This window comes from Betta splendens, chromosome 9, assembly GCF_900634795.4.
Source record: "Betta splendens chromosome 9, fBetSpl5.4, whole genome shotgun sequence".
Taxonomy (NCBI): Eukaryota; Metazoa; Chordata; class Actinopteri; order Anabantiformes; family Osphronemidae; genus Betta; species Betta splendens.
In genome coordinates this window covers 22,920,252-22,935,952 of record NC_040889.2, presented here as the reverse complement: position 1 = coordinate 22,935,952, position 15,701 = coordinate 22,920,252, and the positions used below count along the sequence as shown (strand labels likewise).

At 41.8% G+C, this 15,701-nt stretch overlaps 2 protein-coding genes across 5 annotated transcripts; one reads left to right on the top strand and one right to left on the bottom strand.

Annotated features, from left to right (window-relative positions):
• Window positions 1-989: 989 nt before the first annotated feature.
• Window positions 990-8,816, top strand: LOC114862666 (RNA-binding protein MEX3B-like). Its single transcript, XM_029163230.3, has 5 exons — window positions 990-1,793; window positions 2,972-3,210; window positions 3,369-3,414; window positions 4,296-5,047; window positions 5,209-8,816. Exons 1-5 carry the CDS (start codon window positions 1,157-1,159, stop codon window positions 5,617-5,619), a joined length of 2,085 nt encoding a protein of 694 aa, XP_029019063.1. The 5' UTR covers window positions 990-1,156; the 3' UTR covers window positions 5,620-8,816.
• Window positions 8,817-9,629: 813 nt separating this feature from the next.
• On the bottom strand, window positions 9,630-15,432 carry LOC114862819 (mothers against decapentaplegic homolog 4-like). Of its 4 annotated transcripts, none has more exons than XM_029163524.3 (11): window positions 15,322-15,432; window positions 14,493-14,639; window positions 13,761-14,089; window positions 13,469-13,643; window positions 13,150-13,386; window positions 12,885-12,992; window positions 12,748-12,798; window positions 12,417-12,600; window positions 12,086-12,254; window positions 11,617-11,755; window positions 9,630-11,537 (listed from the first exon to the last, which is right to left on the bottom strand). In XM_029163524.3, exons 3-11 carry the CDS (start codon window positions 13,998-14,000, stop codon window positions 11,326-11,328), a joined length of 1,515 nt encoding a protein of 504 aa, XP_029019357.1. In that variant the 5' UTR covers window positions 14,001-14,089; window positions 14,493-14,639; window positions 15,322-15,432; the 3' UTR covers window positions 9,630-11,325. The 4 variants fall into 4 exon arrangements, 3 of the variants coding, with proteins under 3 accessions (XP_029019357.1, XP_029019356.1, XP_029019355.1); XM_029163523.3 differs by having other exon boundaries at window positions 14,566-14,639; XM_029163522.2 differs by lacking the exon at window positions 14,493-14,639.
• Window positions 15,433-15,701: the final 269 nt, after the last annotated feature.

Here is a 15,701-nt window from a genome sequence, read left to right as displayed (position 1 = left end):
AACGTATCATCTTTTTGCAATATGCACTCCAACGTGGCTGACTGTGAACATAACCTGAAACCTTTGTTGTGTTGCTTGTTGTCTCTACATTGTTGGAGTTTCAAACGCTTGGAAATATGTTCGTACACAAAGCGTCAGTGCGTCTATGGCAAGCCTTTTAACATTTTAAACTGAATTAAAACTGACCACCCATAATTGCAATTTGGATATATAAAATTACATTTAGACTAGTCAAAATTATACTGTGACTTGGGTCCGTCATAAAATTATAATTTAAGATATTCGTAACTGTATTCTGACAAGGAAGAATTACTGTTTAGGAAATCTACAATAATGTTTTGGGTATCCAGAATTCAGTTTAGGATATCTGAGCCTTCATGAGTGCCATTCTTAGCATTTATTAGATATCTGCAATGTATTTATGCTTAGTCAAAACTGTAATTTAACATATCCACAACTACATTTTGACCAGGCACAATTCGACTTTTAGGTCGCTTCGCTTATCCAGAAATGCTCATTTACTTGAATGGGAAAGTAATTTTGGATATCCACAATTTAGTTTTTTCACCTAATCAAAATGTAAATTACAGATTTCCACAACTACATTTTGACTGGTCACAATTCGAATTCTGACTAGTCACAATACTCCAATTCCAGTTACAAATATCCATAATTTGCCAAATTCATCTAAATACATTTTTGGATACCTAAAAGTAAAACATTGTTAGATTGTTAGTCATAATTTAATTGTAGATCTAATCAAAATGTAGTTGCAGATATCTATAATTCACATCCTGGATAGATGAAACTCAATTATTTATATCCAAAAGTCAAATTATGACTAGTCAAAATGTTTTGACTGGGCAGAAAGACAGTGCGGATATGTGTAATGTGAATTCTGCCTATTTTATATATGTTAGTATATCCGTTTGCCGTAGTGAGTCGCCTGGCAAGCCTGATCCCAGACCGAAGTCTCGCGTTATCCAGGAGTACGAGATTACAGTGTGGGGAGGGTGGAACGGCTGGAAGCTACAAAGACAAAACAAAGGCCACACGTTTCAAGGCGCGGGTCGCTTTTTGCCTTTTTTGTAAATCAAAAGATATTTAATTTATACGCATAGTTTCCACTTCCACTGCAATATAAAAGCGGTGTACCATGCCTAGTAGCACGTCTTTGTTGGAGACGGACGAGGGAGAGTCCGAGGTGCCACCGCCGCTAGTGCACGCTTTCGCCGGCATGGGCCTGGATGAGCACCGCGGCACACAGAGCCAGACGCCCGAACAAGCAGACGAGAGCCTCTCGTTTCACCACCAACTCCCCTCGGTTTCTCATTTCAGTGTAATCGGTACGGTGCTAGACCTAAAACCCCTGCCTCTACATCGACCACCCTCGGGGGATGAAGTAACGCTAAAGATAAGTGCAGCGCCTGAGGACAAAGAGCCAGAAGTTACAGCCCCCAGTGACTTTTCGGGCTGCACCAGTAGCTCATTATTAGCGCAGGCCCACCGCCTCCAACACCTCCCGCCTGGGCCGAGTATCTCCCTGATGCCGTCCGGGATCGAACCGTCACACGCCGAGACGGTTCTGTTGTACAACGGAGACGAGCTGGATGAACGTGGCGGCGGCAGCGCCCTACCGCCAGTTAGCAGCATGGCCATGCTACCGCCCGTGTTCTCGGAGTCCGGCTACGACACCGAACCGTCGATGATGAGTCGGAGGAAGAGCGTCAACACGACCGAGTGTGTCGCGGTACCGAGCTCGGAGCACGTCGCGGAGATTGTGGGGCGGCAGGGTGAGTGGATGAGACCGATGGAACGGTTCGAGCCAAGTTGGACTCGTAGCTAGCGCTCAGTTGCTAAAGGGAGTTCGTGGTAAACTTGGGGGCTGGTTCAGGCAGCGGCAAATAACTTATAATCAGTAAATGTGCAAAACAATGTCAGACTCCAAAACTCAGGCTCGGTCGGGAATGTAGATAAGTTGGACCAGCTGGTAACCTATTGTTGACAACCACACCAGCCTCGAGTTAGTTACCATTGGGCTGCTTTACATAACTAGTGACCCCTGACGTTTATGTTTTTGTTATAGGTCGTCTGAGTGGATGTGAATTTTAGAATTTCGATATTATTAAAACTATCAAAGATTTACCCGAACTGAGATTATCAGCAGCTTTTAACGCTGTTTTCATCCTCCTAACAGCCAGGCAGCTAACTAGCTTAGCACTTCAAGCTAACTGGGTCAACAACACCTTCATCAAAAGTTCGCATCCCCCAGTTCTGTCAGCCATTAGATCCCTTTTGTGCGTTCTTGCTCCGAGGGTTCACTTTTATTGGGGGTGTTTTGTTTGTGCCTTGCCGACCGTTACCCGGTCCTTCTGCCTCGAAGCCGAGGCTCAGCTCGGCTTTGTCTCGGAACATGGAGAGCAGTGTGTTGGTCTCCATTGCTTTGCCACATCAGCTGGAGTTCGTAGTTAGCTCCGTGGCAAAACCAGGACTTTCGAGTTCAGCCACACTCGGTCGTCCTCGCTTAGGTTTCCCTTAAGTTTGACCATCTGTTTCTGAAGATTGACTTTATTTTGCTCGATTATAGATTTGGCCGAGTGTTGTTGTGTCGTGTTTTCAGAGCAGTTGGGGGAGGGTGCACAGGCTGCAGTGTTGACAACAACAGGAAATAGCTCTGCTAATGATGTTGGACTCACAACCACAGCTAAGAGGAATATTTAATTTATAAGATGAACAACTTTTAAATTGCTCTAGTGACCGGAAGCTGAGAGTGTGGCTTTTTTTATTTGTTTGTGATGATGAATTAGTTTTTCTAAATTATTATTTTAATATAATCTACTATATATTTACAGTTTGTTTATTTATCGAGCGTTACATTGTTATTTGTCTGATGGACTTGGCAGATGTGAAGTTGTTTATAATCTTCCCGTCTTTCACTTTTCATCTGTCTGTCTAACCTGTCCTCCTACAGGCTGTAAGATTAAGGCACTTCGAGCCAAGACCAACACTTACATTAAGACGCCAGTGAGGGGGGAGCAGCCTGTTTTTGTCGTGACTGGTCGCAAAGAAGACGTGGTTATGGCCAAGAGGGAGATTCTCTCTGCAGCCGAGCACTTCTCCCTGATCAGAGCCTCGCGAAACAAGACGGGCCCTCTGTCTGCCATTACAGGTCCTGGGACCCCTGCACTGCCTGGGCAGACGACTATTCAGGTCAGCAAAACTATGACTGAGTCATGGTGAAATACAACGTTAAAAATGCAAAGCAAATCACATTAATACAATGTTTAGTGTATTCTACTATTCTGGCAGCTTTGCTTTGTTATTATTTCAAGAGTGTGTAGTTACCCTGTGTCTTTTTAACCCTACAGGTCCGGGTACCATATCGTGTTGTTGGGCTGGTTGTGGGTCCCAAAGGTGGGTGTTTGTATTAATCCGGTATTCAGATAAATGTTGTTTTGTATCAATTTTGTATTGCACTTTGACAGATTTGAATGTTTCCATTGTCAGTTTTAAGCATGAATTCGTTGCCCTGCAGAAGTATTAGAAAAGCAAAATCAATTATTCAGTACAAGACCTATATAGCCTATAAGGCTTTTCTATGGCATCAGATTAAATGCCAGAGCATGGGATCAGTTCACAAAAAGAAATCAGTTGAACAAAGAAATCTTGTTTGTTACAACAGAACAAGGCTCACTTCCTCCTCAGAATGGTTGCGGTCCTAGTAAAAACTGGCTCAATATGCATTTTAGATTTATAGAATCGTATTAGCTGTGTGCTGTACATTACAGCAGTTTCTTTTATCTCAGCTTTCAGAGGACATGGTGAATTGTCTAATGGATTCCCATTAAGGTATCTGTAGTTGCTCCCGGCTTCTAAAAGGGCTTTAATATGCTCAGCACTATTCCAGAAGGTTACAGTTTGCGCTCAGTCTTTAGCCGTGTTGCCCGTTGACACTTCCACCTCACTGTCAGGAAACCTCTGAAGTAGATTTGCAAATTGAAGTGCAGTCTTTCACAACCAAGTGTCACCAGGCTAGAGAATGTGAAGTAACCTATCAAAATGACAATGGAGACAGACTGAGTGGCACAGAATTAGAGGCAGTGTGGAATTTGAATATTCAGTGTTGATAGTCATTGAAATATACTTGGTGCATATTTATATTGGGATCAGACCCCCAGAATGTGTGTTTATTTAATGGTTGTTTTTGAGCTGTTGCAGGTCCCTTCTGTATTAGACTGATAATATTGATGTCTATATGACTTGTTTTGTGCTTCTGGTCTGGTTTGTTCTTTTAGGGGCAACCATTAAACGCATTCAGCAGCAGACCCACACGTACATTGTGACACCAAGTCGTGACAAAGAGCCAGTGTTCGAGGTCACCGGGATGCCAGAGAATGTGGACCGCGCCAGGGAGGAGATCGAGGCCCATATCGCCATGCGCACTGGAACCAGCAGCAGCGTCGAAGCTCCAGGTGTAGACAACAACGACTTTCAGTTTAATGGAACGGATGTCAGCTTTGAGAACTCTGGAGCACCACTGGGGTTGGAGGATGCTGCTTGGCTTCACACCGGCGCGCCACCACAGGGCGGTGGTGTCCTGCTGCCGCTGAGCGTCAGTGGTACTCAGCGAATCAATAGCAATATTAACAGTGGTGTCAGGATGTCTTCCACCTACCGCAACGACAGCTCCAGTTCCCTGGGCAGTGGCTCCAGCTCAACTGATTCTTTCCACGGCAGTGGGAATAATAACCGAATGGCAGATTTTAGTCCAACCTGTGCATTTAATGCCAATGCTAACAACAACAACAACAACAACAACAACAGCAGCAGCAGCAATGCTGGCAGCACAGCCTTTTGGTTTGGGGAAGGCCTTCTTCCTGGGGGCACTGAGGAGCTGGTTGGCCTGGGGGGCGGAGGCCCCTCCTCAGGATTTGACCCCTTGACCATTTCCACTGCCCAAGCATCGCATCCTGCTGCACACCCACACATCTGGAGTTCCTTTGTGGACCACCAGCCCTTTCAGGCCTTCGATGCTGTTCAATCTCAGGTAGGTGAAATTATTTTAAAGGGGACTCTGGGTGTGACACGAAAAATCCTAGGTTTAATCAATAATTAAATTCAAGAACAAGACATTTGTTTTGAGGCTGAAACAAGTATTTAAAAGTTGGTATTTGTTATGGTGATCTTCAACATCTTGACTGTCTCCAGACCAGTCAGCCCGGGACGCCTCGGCTCTCTCCAACCTTCCCTGGGACAGAAGCCTTGGAGCATCCACAGGCCCAGCGTGTTCTTCAGGGGACGTTAGGCTCGGCTGGGACTCTGGACGCCCACAGGTTCCCCTCCTACAGCTCTGCCTTCTCCTCTTCTGCCGAAAGCACCGCCTCCTCCTCCTCCCCTCCCGAATCATCCCTCACTTACCGACTGGGGCTGGGCTCAACCGGCAGAGGACAGGAGATATGCATACACTGTATGGAAAACCAGGTGATCGCCGCTCTGGTTCCCTGTGGCCATAAGCTCTTCTGTCTTGATTGTGCCACCCAAATATGTCAGGCTGCAGAAGCTGCGTGCCCTGTGTGCCTCTCCCCAGTCACCCAGGCCATTCAGCTCCGCAACATGTGATTATCTGTCCCCCAGTTTACCTTGATAACTGGGATTCGATCAGTCTCCCTTACACTTATGAGTCAAGAAGCATGAGGAGAAATTACAAATCTTATCTAGAGTCAGTATCTAGGTGAGCCGTCACACACTTTTTTTTTCAGGTTGGCGTTAAAGAACATGAAGAGTAGGGAAATAAGGAATATGTGTATGGAGGGCATGGGTTTGGGCGTTCAGCCTGGTCTCATGCCGGTTGACGTGAAGTTTTCTACCTTGATTTATTGATCAAATGGAGGGTTGGAAACCCTCCTATGTAGCAGTGGGTGGGATGTATTTTTTTGCTCATTATTTTTCATTTGTACCCATGAATAATTCATTTGTTAGTTTCTGCCCATCTAAACCTTTTTTTTAAATATTCTTTTTAAATTGTGTTATACATAATGTTGACATTTGAGTCAGATTTTGGTCTGCATCTCAACTTTTATTTTTATTTTTTAAGCTTTTGCTACAGCCTGTTCTTGTGAACAGAAATGGCCCTTTGCCTCTTAATCACTGGGCTCATTGTAGGAAAAAGGTGCGTATATTAACATATATTGCCTAAATATGATAAATGAATAGTATCGTTTTGGTCACCACAGAATCTGAACAGCTACCACTGTAAAGTGGCCACGTTAACCGGACAGATACCACTATCACACATAATCTGCGTAATAATTCCAGACCTTTGACGCGTGTCTGCGCTACTAGGATAAAGAGGATTTGTTGTTTACAGTCTCCAGATTACAAATCAGAGTTCTTGAATATCACAGATGCTAACAGCGTATTGTTATGCAGCTAAACAAGCCCCCAAAGGCTTCTTACAGCGAGTGGGCTTAGCCTGAAAAACCGTCACACTCCATTAGACTCGAACCAACAGGTGGGTAGCTCCTATTTGTGGAGTACCAGGATGTTGCACCACCTCAGTATCGCCACGTTGCTTTTCATTTCTACTTTTAGAAAACTGTTTACGGTGAACTTGTGCCTGATTCTCCTTTTTAAGGAAACAAAAACAAACCCCTGGTACAGTGGACGCACAGTGTTGCTTTGTCTTAAAACAAACTTGTGGCCTTCTTTGAAAAGCCTGTAATTACCTGATAACAGAATCTACGAATCCAGATCTTGGCTCAAAAGAGCTCAGGACTGACTGAAGTCTTAATGTCGCTGCTGGAGTTCAGTTTCCTAAACACTTTCTTGGATCAAACATTAACTCACGGGGATGCTTCCCTTGCTTCCTTTTAGTTGAACCACAGGCATGTTGCCGCTTATTGCTTTATATGCGCTCCCATTTGTTTTGTTTTTATTATTATTTTTTTTTTCATATTTTCCCCTTTTAATCCTTTTTTGTTTAACGTTTTGCTGGGATCCTGGTTTGGGAAAGCCTGTGTTGGTTTTCAGCCATGTACATCATGTACATTTTGGTAACATTCCTTCACCCATGTATTACCAGTGACCTTTTAGCTGTAGTCACCTGCAGTATTGCTCATCAATAGTTGAACCTGGAACCACAAGAGCCAATATGCTATGAAACTGGACTATAAGACGACTGTAACCTGGAACAAATCCCCGTACTGTACAGACAGGCTACTGACTTGTCAGCCATGTCAATACTGTTTGTTCCTTTCTCATGGACGACTCTCTGTCATACACTGCTTGACTGTGTGGCTGTGCTCTCACAGACATATTGGGTTTCTGTAAGCAGTCCCTAGAATTGAATGACACACATTACTTCACTTGGATTTAGTTTAAACCAGGCCTATGCAAAACTCTCAGTCTCAGTGTATAAACCACTAGGAAGCACTGGATAAATGAAACTCCTAGTTTTAATTACAAGCTCAAACAATCTTGGGGTTTCAACTGTAGGCAGACATCCCTTAGGGTTTTCTACTACTTTTTAATTAGGGTTAACTGTCATCACCTGCTTTAATGGACCAAGTTGTTTCAATAGAAGACACTCTGCTTTTTATGTTCCTCAGCTCATGTAATGTTTACATCAACACACTATTCTGTAGTTTGGACTTGACTCGTCTTGCTGTTGAGTGCACGTCTGCTTCTCTTCCTGAAACGAAAGGTACAAATTGGCTCCAATTGTAGCTTTAAAACCAGAGTTTTTAGAGTTTTTGTGCTAATATATATTTTATAGGGGAAGCTGCTGGAATGATTTGGTCACGGGCTGTGCTGACACTACATAAGGTCAATACTGTTTCTTTGCTGTGTGGACATGGGACCACAGTCCCTTTTAGCATTCCAGCTGCAAACTGTATTTGGGAGATTCTTCGTATTGCTTAGCTGGTTCTTAAATGAACGATCAAGCCTTCTCAAAGAAATGGAACCAAATGTGTCCCAAAAGTGCAAAAAAGTCATCTGCTTGTGCCCCTTGGGTTTTCTATTCTATACCGTCCTTTTATTTCTTATCTTTACGTTCCCTCAGAGGGAAAGCAATACACTGTCAGCCCTCAGTTGATTGCCGTGAATCTATTGACATTTTGTGTATGTATTATATATTATTACTGTTAATGACTGATAAATATACAGAACATTTTATTTTGTTACATTTCACACATATCTATATATACACAAATATATCTATATCAAATGTTTACAATAAGATTTTTTATTTTATTTTATTTTTGAGTGATTAAGTGAACGAAGTGCTGGAAGCCCAGAAATATTGCAGGAGAGAGTCAATGCTATCTGCTTGTATTCTAGCTATTAGTTTACAGTATTGATGATGATAATAGTATTGATAGCTGCCATTTAAACCTAGTGGAGAATGGCATTTGTATAACGAGCATGTCTTCATAATGTACCGCCAATGTAAAACATCTCTCTGCAACTGTAAAAAGGCCAAGGATTCAAGATGCCTGTCATGTCTGTATGCCACCAAATTAAGAATGGTATACTGTAAATGTATCTTATATACATATATTGTTAAGCTGTACCAACAGTTCAAAGTATTTGCTAATTTTACTTTTACACTTTTGTTATGTATATGTAGAGGGAGTCTTATGGCATATAAATTCTTCAAATTGTTGTCAGGAGTTTATGGTAGACTATATTTTATAATGGCCTTTAAGTTATTGCGGCCAAAGCACTGATATTATATATTTGCTGTAAAGAGAATTTAAGAGTTTTATTTTTCTGATATTAAAGTTACTTAATAAAGACGGTTTCATTTAAAGCCACGTCAGACTTTTGTGATTCATTGAGGAAATTAAATGTTTGATCACACTTATTGCCCATGTTCTGCAGGAAGTCGGAAGGTAAAACATTATATGCTTGTTCATCATATTAATGGTAACATAGAAACTATACTTTAGGTACATTCTTTACTGAGTCTTTTTAATGTATGCAGACCAGTAACTCCCTAATGTTGAATACATACAATACACCAGCCTTTAATTTCTTTTCCTTTTTGTAAGATATTACCTTAGAAAATGAAATGGAAATTTAATTGTGATGCCTTGTATGAGGAAATACAGTTAAACTTTGTATTTGCAATCTTTTACCTTAGTCACCATCAGCTCCTCTGAGTTGTGTCTTTGGTCTGCAATAACAGCAACTAGTACTGTGAAAATTAGCTTTTAAACACAGAATGCAACTGATTGTTTCTGCAGCGCTCAGTATCATATTATCGAGGCTCTTTTTTTCAGATGCTGGACATAATTAAAAAAAATATTCCTTCAATGATTATACTGAGTTAATTAAAGGCAGGATAAGGAGTAAGATGAGCAACCCTATGACTGGTTTTGCTTAATCAACATGACCGCAAACTCAAATTTCAAATAAATTTTAAACAAATCCAAGCGATCCTTTCACATTCAGCTGTAAACACACAAGAATCACACTCTTTTTAAGGACATGAACACAAAATCTATGTCACTGATCGATGTTAAAATGACCCGAAGAATTTACACTATGGCAGTTTGATGAAATAAACAGGTTGAACAGATGTATCAACGTAGCAAAGCATAGTAAAAAGAAACATACTTAATGTGTTAAATTCATAGGATAGACCTTTAATGTCACAATGTGACAAAACATACATGTTTTGCATACATGTTTGATGCAGTTTGAAGCATAGAGGAGGAAGGGACTTTGAAATTAAATCATTTTATGAGATACACATGACAAACAAAAAATGATTTAGAAAATTAATTGTTTTAATAATTTTAGATTAATGTAGATTAGCCTTTAATGCTATCATAAACCAGTAACACACCACATATTCAGTTAGTTCAGGTTTGCTATGTGATGCAGAGAAAAGGAAAGGAAGAAGGGCCATCAGCTACTAAAGGTCATGCTAATGTTTTTTACGTGAATTGAATTACACGAAGAAAAAATAATGCAATTAAAAAAAATTAGCTACTAAAAGAACCTCCAGTTTTGTAAAGGCCTAAAGCCTGAAAAGGCAAAACAGGCTCTAAAAAGATGCCGTAGTGTTACGTGTGTTTCAATACAAATGCATCCCAATGTAAAATATAAATCAACCTATTCAATCCCTTACTGACTAAAAATACGAGTTACCTGATTAAAACATTAAAAAAAAAATATTAATATGCAATACAAAAATAAAAGAAAATAAACTAATGTTGCTGGGAAACTGTCTTTAAAACTCTTATTTATAGACAACCTGTTTCAAGCAGCGGAGCAAGTGGGCTGCATGTACTGTAGTTCTATTGTGGAGCACATGCTTGAAGAATCAAACCAATGGAAACCGTATAGAATACAAATAATAATGAATGTCATTTAAAGAAACCTCCAAGTTAACTTAACAAAATACCAGCAGCTGCCTGTGTGTCTGCCAGTAACAGGAGGACGCTGTCATGACAATGTCACTGGTTTGCTACAACATTAAGAAACACATAAAGGACTAGCCTGTGTTTTTTTTTTCATTTTGACTATTTAATCTGTTTTAGGCAAAAGCATCCTAGCAAAAGCACAGTCTATTCACTAGTTTGTTATTTTGTTTGACTGCTGTTGATTTAAAGGGAAAGGAGGTTATTTGTAACTGGACACAGACAGATCTGCAGTACCTCATCTATCTGACGGGTTCACTGACCTTTCTGAGCCTAACTTTGAGCACAGTGCAGGTCCATTAGGTTTTATCTGAGGAAGGTTATGGATGACTACAGTGACCCGATCCAGTTGAGTGGTTCTGGTCCGGTCCTGTAGCTGAGAGGCAGTGATCAACACAATGCAGTGATCCCCATGCCTCGGAGTTGTGCTGCTTCTCAGTCTGACAGCTGCCTGGACTTTTCAGAGGGGATTTCCTGGAGATTTCAGCTTGAACATAAACTGAGAAAAAACCTGCTCATCGTGTGCTGAACAGCACTCAGATGTTCAGTGAGTCAGTAGTTGGAGCTTCAGCCGACAGGCACAGAGCTGTTGATTAAAATTCTAGCTTCATGAACTGCAGATAATCTATGTGCTCGTTGTGTTCTGCAATATACAGTATGTAGTCATCTTGATTATTTGTCTAGTTCTTCGGTTCAACATTCCAGTCATCAAATCAAAGCCATCTATCAAAAATATGAATTAACATAGGTTTAATATTTGGCTTTGGTTCGTTTTAGTTTAGCTGCTGTAATGTAAAAGCCAGACCTCGCGCCAGATCACAAAGGTGCCTTAAACACCTTAAAGTTTTGTGAGGAAGATTTTGTGCGCGATGTGATTCTGCACTTATTACAAATCTCAGTCCAGCGGTTGTGGGTCTGCTACAGGCATAGTGTGCAAAACCTCGTCCAGCAGCTGCAAGGCCCTGTGCAGGTGGATCTCTATCCAGCAGGGGGTCTCCTTGATGCTCTGACGGGGATAGTCGGGTCCCCACCCCTTGACAAAGCTCATCCTGAGAATACACAGACGCCGCAGGTCGTCGACCCCAATCCCAGCGGCTGCTGACAGACCTGAGAGGAGGGGATGAGAGGGAGCTGCAGTCAGGTCACTGTGACCCAAACACTGTATTTGCGGTTATTGTATCCTTACTGATGGCTGGAGCTATTCCTCCCACTGATCCAGGTCCAGGGATATTTCCAGCCACGGCGGCAGCTTGGGCCGTTGCTGCTGCTTGGGCAGTAGCAGCTTGCTGTTGCATCTGTCTGTGGCATTGACGAAGGTCAAACACCTGCAAAGGGAAAGGAGACTTTAAACACTGAACATACAGTACAACAGTAATTATCCTCAGGCACTGAAGATATGGACATACCATGGCATCTTGTAGCATCAATTCCAAACTTGAGCTTTACTGTACTTTCTATTAACAGTCCAGTTAGTCATGTGCAAAAGCTTTTAACTCACTTTGGAACGGTCAAGTCAAAGTCCATTTCACAAAATGCTGTGGAAGAACAGCATTAGCCAAGATTCTAATTACCTGACACTAACACAAGCTTTTGATTTAATAGTGGTTTACATTCAGGAATAAACACACATTGGAATTGAAGGGCTCTGTTCTCACTTTGATGTAAGCGCTGGGGTAGATTTTATGAACAGCGTCTCCAGGAGCACGGCCCGCCTCCCTGTCCAGGTAGTAACTCTGGACAAACACAGCATGGTCACTGAGGCATCGCACCCACACATCTCCTTCACCTTTACATTCCAACTGGACCCCTTTACCTATGTGAAGCCTCAGGGGCAGAAAAGAGAGGAGAGACGGATAAAGACACTACATTTTATTCAATTGTTCTTTCATATCCTAGTACTGACTAAACTGAAAATGACATTTTGATGGCTTTTAATTATTAGAATTGTTTTTTTATAATTATTAAGCTGGGACTTGTGTTATTTACCTCGCTTTCTCTATAGCCTCAGTGCGATGTACGTTGCTGAGCTGGCCCAGACAGAACCGGTCTCCTCCCGAGGGGTCGACGTAGCCATCGACAGTCACAATGGGACAAGAAGAAGGCACCTTAAACGTCTCACCGACTTGAACATCCATCTCAAAATGGGCAATGGAACACCAGTAGTCAGGAGCTGTAACAGGGAAAAGATCAGAACATAATTATTTTAGATAATAAATACTTAATGTTTTTGTGTTTATTTTTTTAGTTATATATAAAAAGTAAACATAACCCAAAAACTAAACTAAAACTAAAAAACTGTAATGACTTGTGATCTCACCTGGATGGTTGGAAATAGGGGGCTGAAAGGCAAGTTCGTTATGGACTTGCCCTGAGAGAAAGAAGAGTGGCATTAGATATGACTGACTACATAAGAGTGAGAATTCACATGCAGCTATAAAAGCAGTGTGTACGTACAGTATTGAGCTGGATGTGGCATAGGAGGGTGGTGCTGTAGGTGGCCATTGGTGTGGTGGGATATGTTGGGAGTAAAGCTGCTGTTCCTAGACCAGGTTGAGCTGGCACCTGAAAGCAAAAGTCAGAAACCCACAGGCAGACTGAAGGAGAGTACGACTGTACTGAAGCCTTTTCTAAACATCAACAGGAGAACTTTCTTTAAAAGGGAATGAATTAAAAAAGTTCAACAGCTGATTTCAGGTAGTATTTTCCAAATGTATCTTACTGCCTGATCCGGCAGCTATAGCAGGAAAGGACGATGACGAATAAGAGGTGGAGGCTTCAGCAGGAGGGAGCAGACTGGGTGTGGCAAATGATTCAGCTGGGACTGGGCGGCTGCTGGACGGGGGGTGCTGGATGGTCTCGATGGAAGGTAGACTCTGCTGTCCATCAAAATCATACTCGTCCTTAACCATGAGCGCTGAGCTGGGTCCAGAACTGGTCAAGGTCAGTCCTGATAAGTCTGTTCAAAGGAAAACATGTTATAAGATGTTGATTAAGCTGCTTATTCAGTGCTTGTTCCTTTCAAGGCAACCTTTATTCACCTATGCCAGGAGACACGACTCGCTCATAGTGATAGGGGTTGACGCATACACTGTCACACTTCAGGTCAAAGGCAAACTGGCAGTATTTGACATGCTTCAGTTCATTCTTATGCAGGTCAGGCCACCGCCACAGTCGGGCGTAGATCACATGGGGGAAGCCCTTACGTCCTGCCACCTGATGAAACAACGCAGAGACAAAACAGTAATTTGCATGCAAAGATTTGATGAACTGCATAACGTGCGATAGTCATCGTCTTCATGCTACTTCGATAAGGATGAGGACTGTCCTTACCTGTAGCCGTCCATCAAGTGTCCTCTGAGTTGTCACACACTTGCTGGGATGGGCTCCGTTGGTGGTGATAGCTGTGATGAGGGAGTCGAGCTCGTCTTTTTTCTCCTTCAGCTTCTTCACTAGGCTCTCGATGGCCTTTTTAGCAAACGTCTCACTCTCACCGCCTTGTCTGTGGCACATCAAACTGTGCACAATGCTCAGGCAGGCGTCGTTGCTGGTAGGTGTGTTGCTGATGGACATCTTGACCTCTGTGTCTTAATGCACTTTCTAAGAATATGTATGTCGACCAGGTTTCACATGATCAGCTGTGTTGAACGCAGATTTAAGATCTGAAAGAAGACATTGTCATGAAGATACCATTTTATATTTTTCATAATTTATAAACACAAATAACAAAACAGAGTAAAATAGTACATATTCCCTAATACACATTTAACCTTTCAAAGCAAATGATCAAACTGATCAAATATAAATCTATAACAAATCAATTTCGGATGAAAACGAATAATTATCAAATTATCGGAGTCACATACAACACAAGAAACATGCGTTTCTTGTCTTTCAAATGCGTTTATATGAAATAAAGGACATTACGGTGTAACTGACTTCACTGTGTAAGTTAGATTGAAAATCCCGTTTTGAGTACAACTAGCAGCTAACTAGTAATTTGTAAAAGTGTAAAAGCAGCTAAGCAAAGACACGCTGACGTAATGTAGCATGCACTTTAAGCACCTTTAGCTGTGCAGCCTGAAAAACAGCCAAAAGCGTTTTGCTGGAATGAAAACAAACTTTAAGTTTTGGGCACCTTTCCCCAAGTTAGCCAGTTAGCGGCGCCACTTTGGCTGACGTCGCCTCTGGAAACTAGCCTGACGCCGGAAACTGCAAGCGAACAAAAATCAAACGGAAGTAAGCGCAGGTCGCTTCAAAATGAAGGTGAAACGATACCGCAATACGATAACGATACAGTAATAAAACTATTATAAATTTTCCAGCTAAGTGTTTGCTAGTTTGTTATAGCTTCTTGTTCAGTACTGATTTGCATCAACTGTGGCCAACATGTTTTAGTTAACTTTAAAAAGTGAAACGGGCCTTTAAAGAGGAGCAACAGGTTTTCATATAGAGGTGCACATTTCAAAAAGCATTTTTATCATCTTTGTGCCAATAACTTAATATAATATATATTACATAAACTTAGTATAATATATATTACATAAATAATATTATACTTTACCTAATCAAATGCGCGCCTGAGTAGTTCTATTTTGAAGAGCCTAGCCGGATACTCACGTTGCTATATAAATCACCACAACGAGGTCGCCACTTTATTCGCTAGTTAGCTGCCTGCTTCTGAAAACAGGACTAGCACCAGTAGCAAGGTAGCTAACAGCATGCTACAAGATTAGCAGGCGTGTTTACAGTCAGTAGCCCAGGACGAACTTTGCCTTATGGTTATTTATGAGATGCTGTATGTTGGAAATATAAAAATACTACTTAATAATGCCGTGTTGTTTACAATGCTCAAATAAGCAATGTTAGGCATATTGCTAGCACTGGATGCTACCTGGAATTAGCTGGTGTGGTGGTTAGCAGAAGAAGCCTGCCTCTGTCTCAAGTTTACTGTGCTGACAGAGCCAGCGGTGGGCAGGGCTGATCCCGTGGGTCTCCCGGATTATCCTCCAGCTGTTTAGAAAAAAACAGGGCAACAAAGACAACACTTAACAACGGAGCGTTGTCTTACATGCTACAAAAGCAAAGTGCAAAAAAACGTTGTTAAAGAGAGTCAAATCTCAGATGTGTCAAGTCTCGACCCACTTCACTCGCTCGAGATCGTCAATGGCGTAATGCGCATGCGTTAGGTGAAGCGATTAATGATGTCTGAATACAACAGTACAGTTCTAGCGACTAAATTCTAAATGATGCATCAGAACTCTATTACAGACG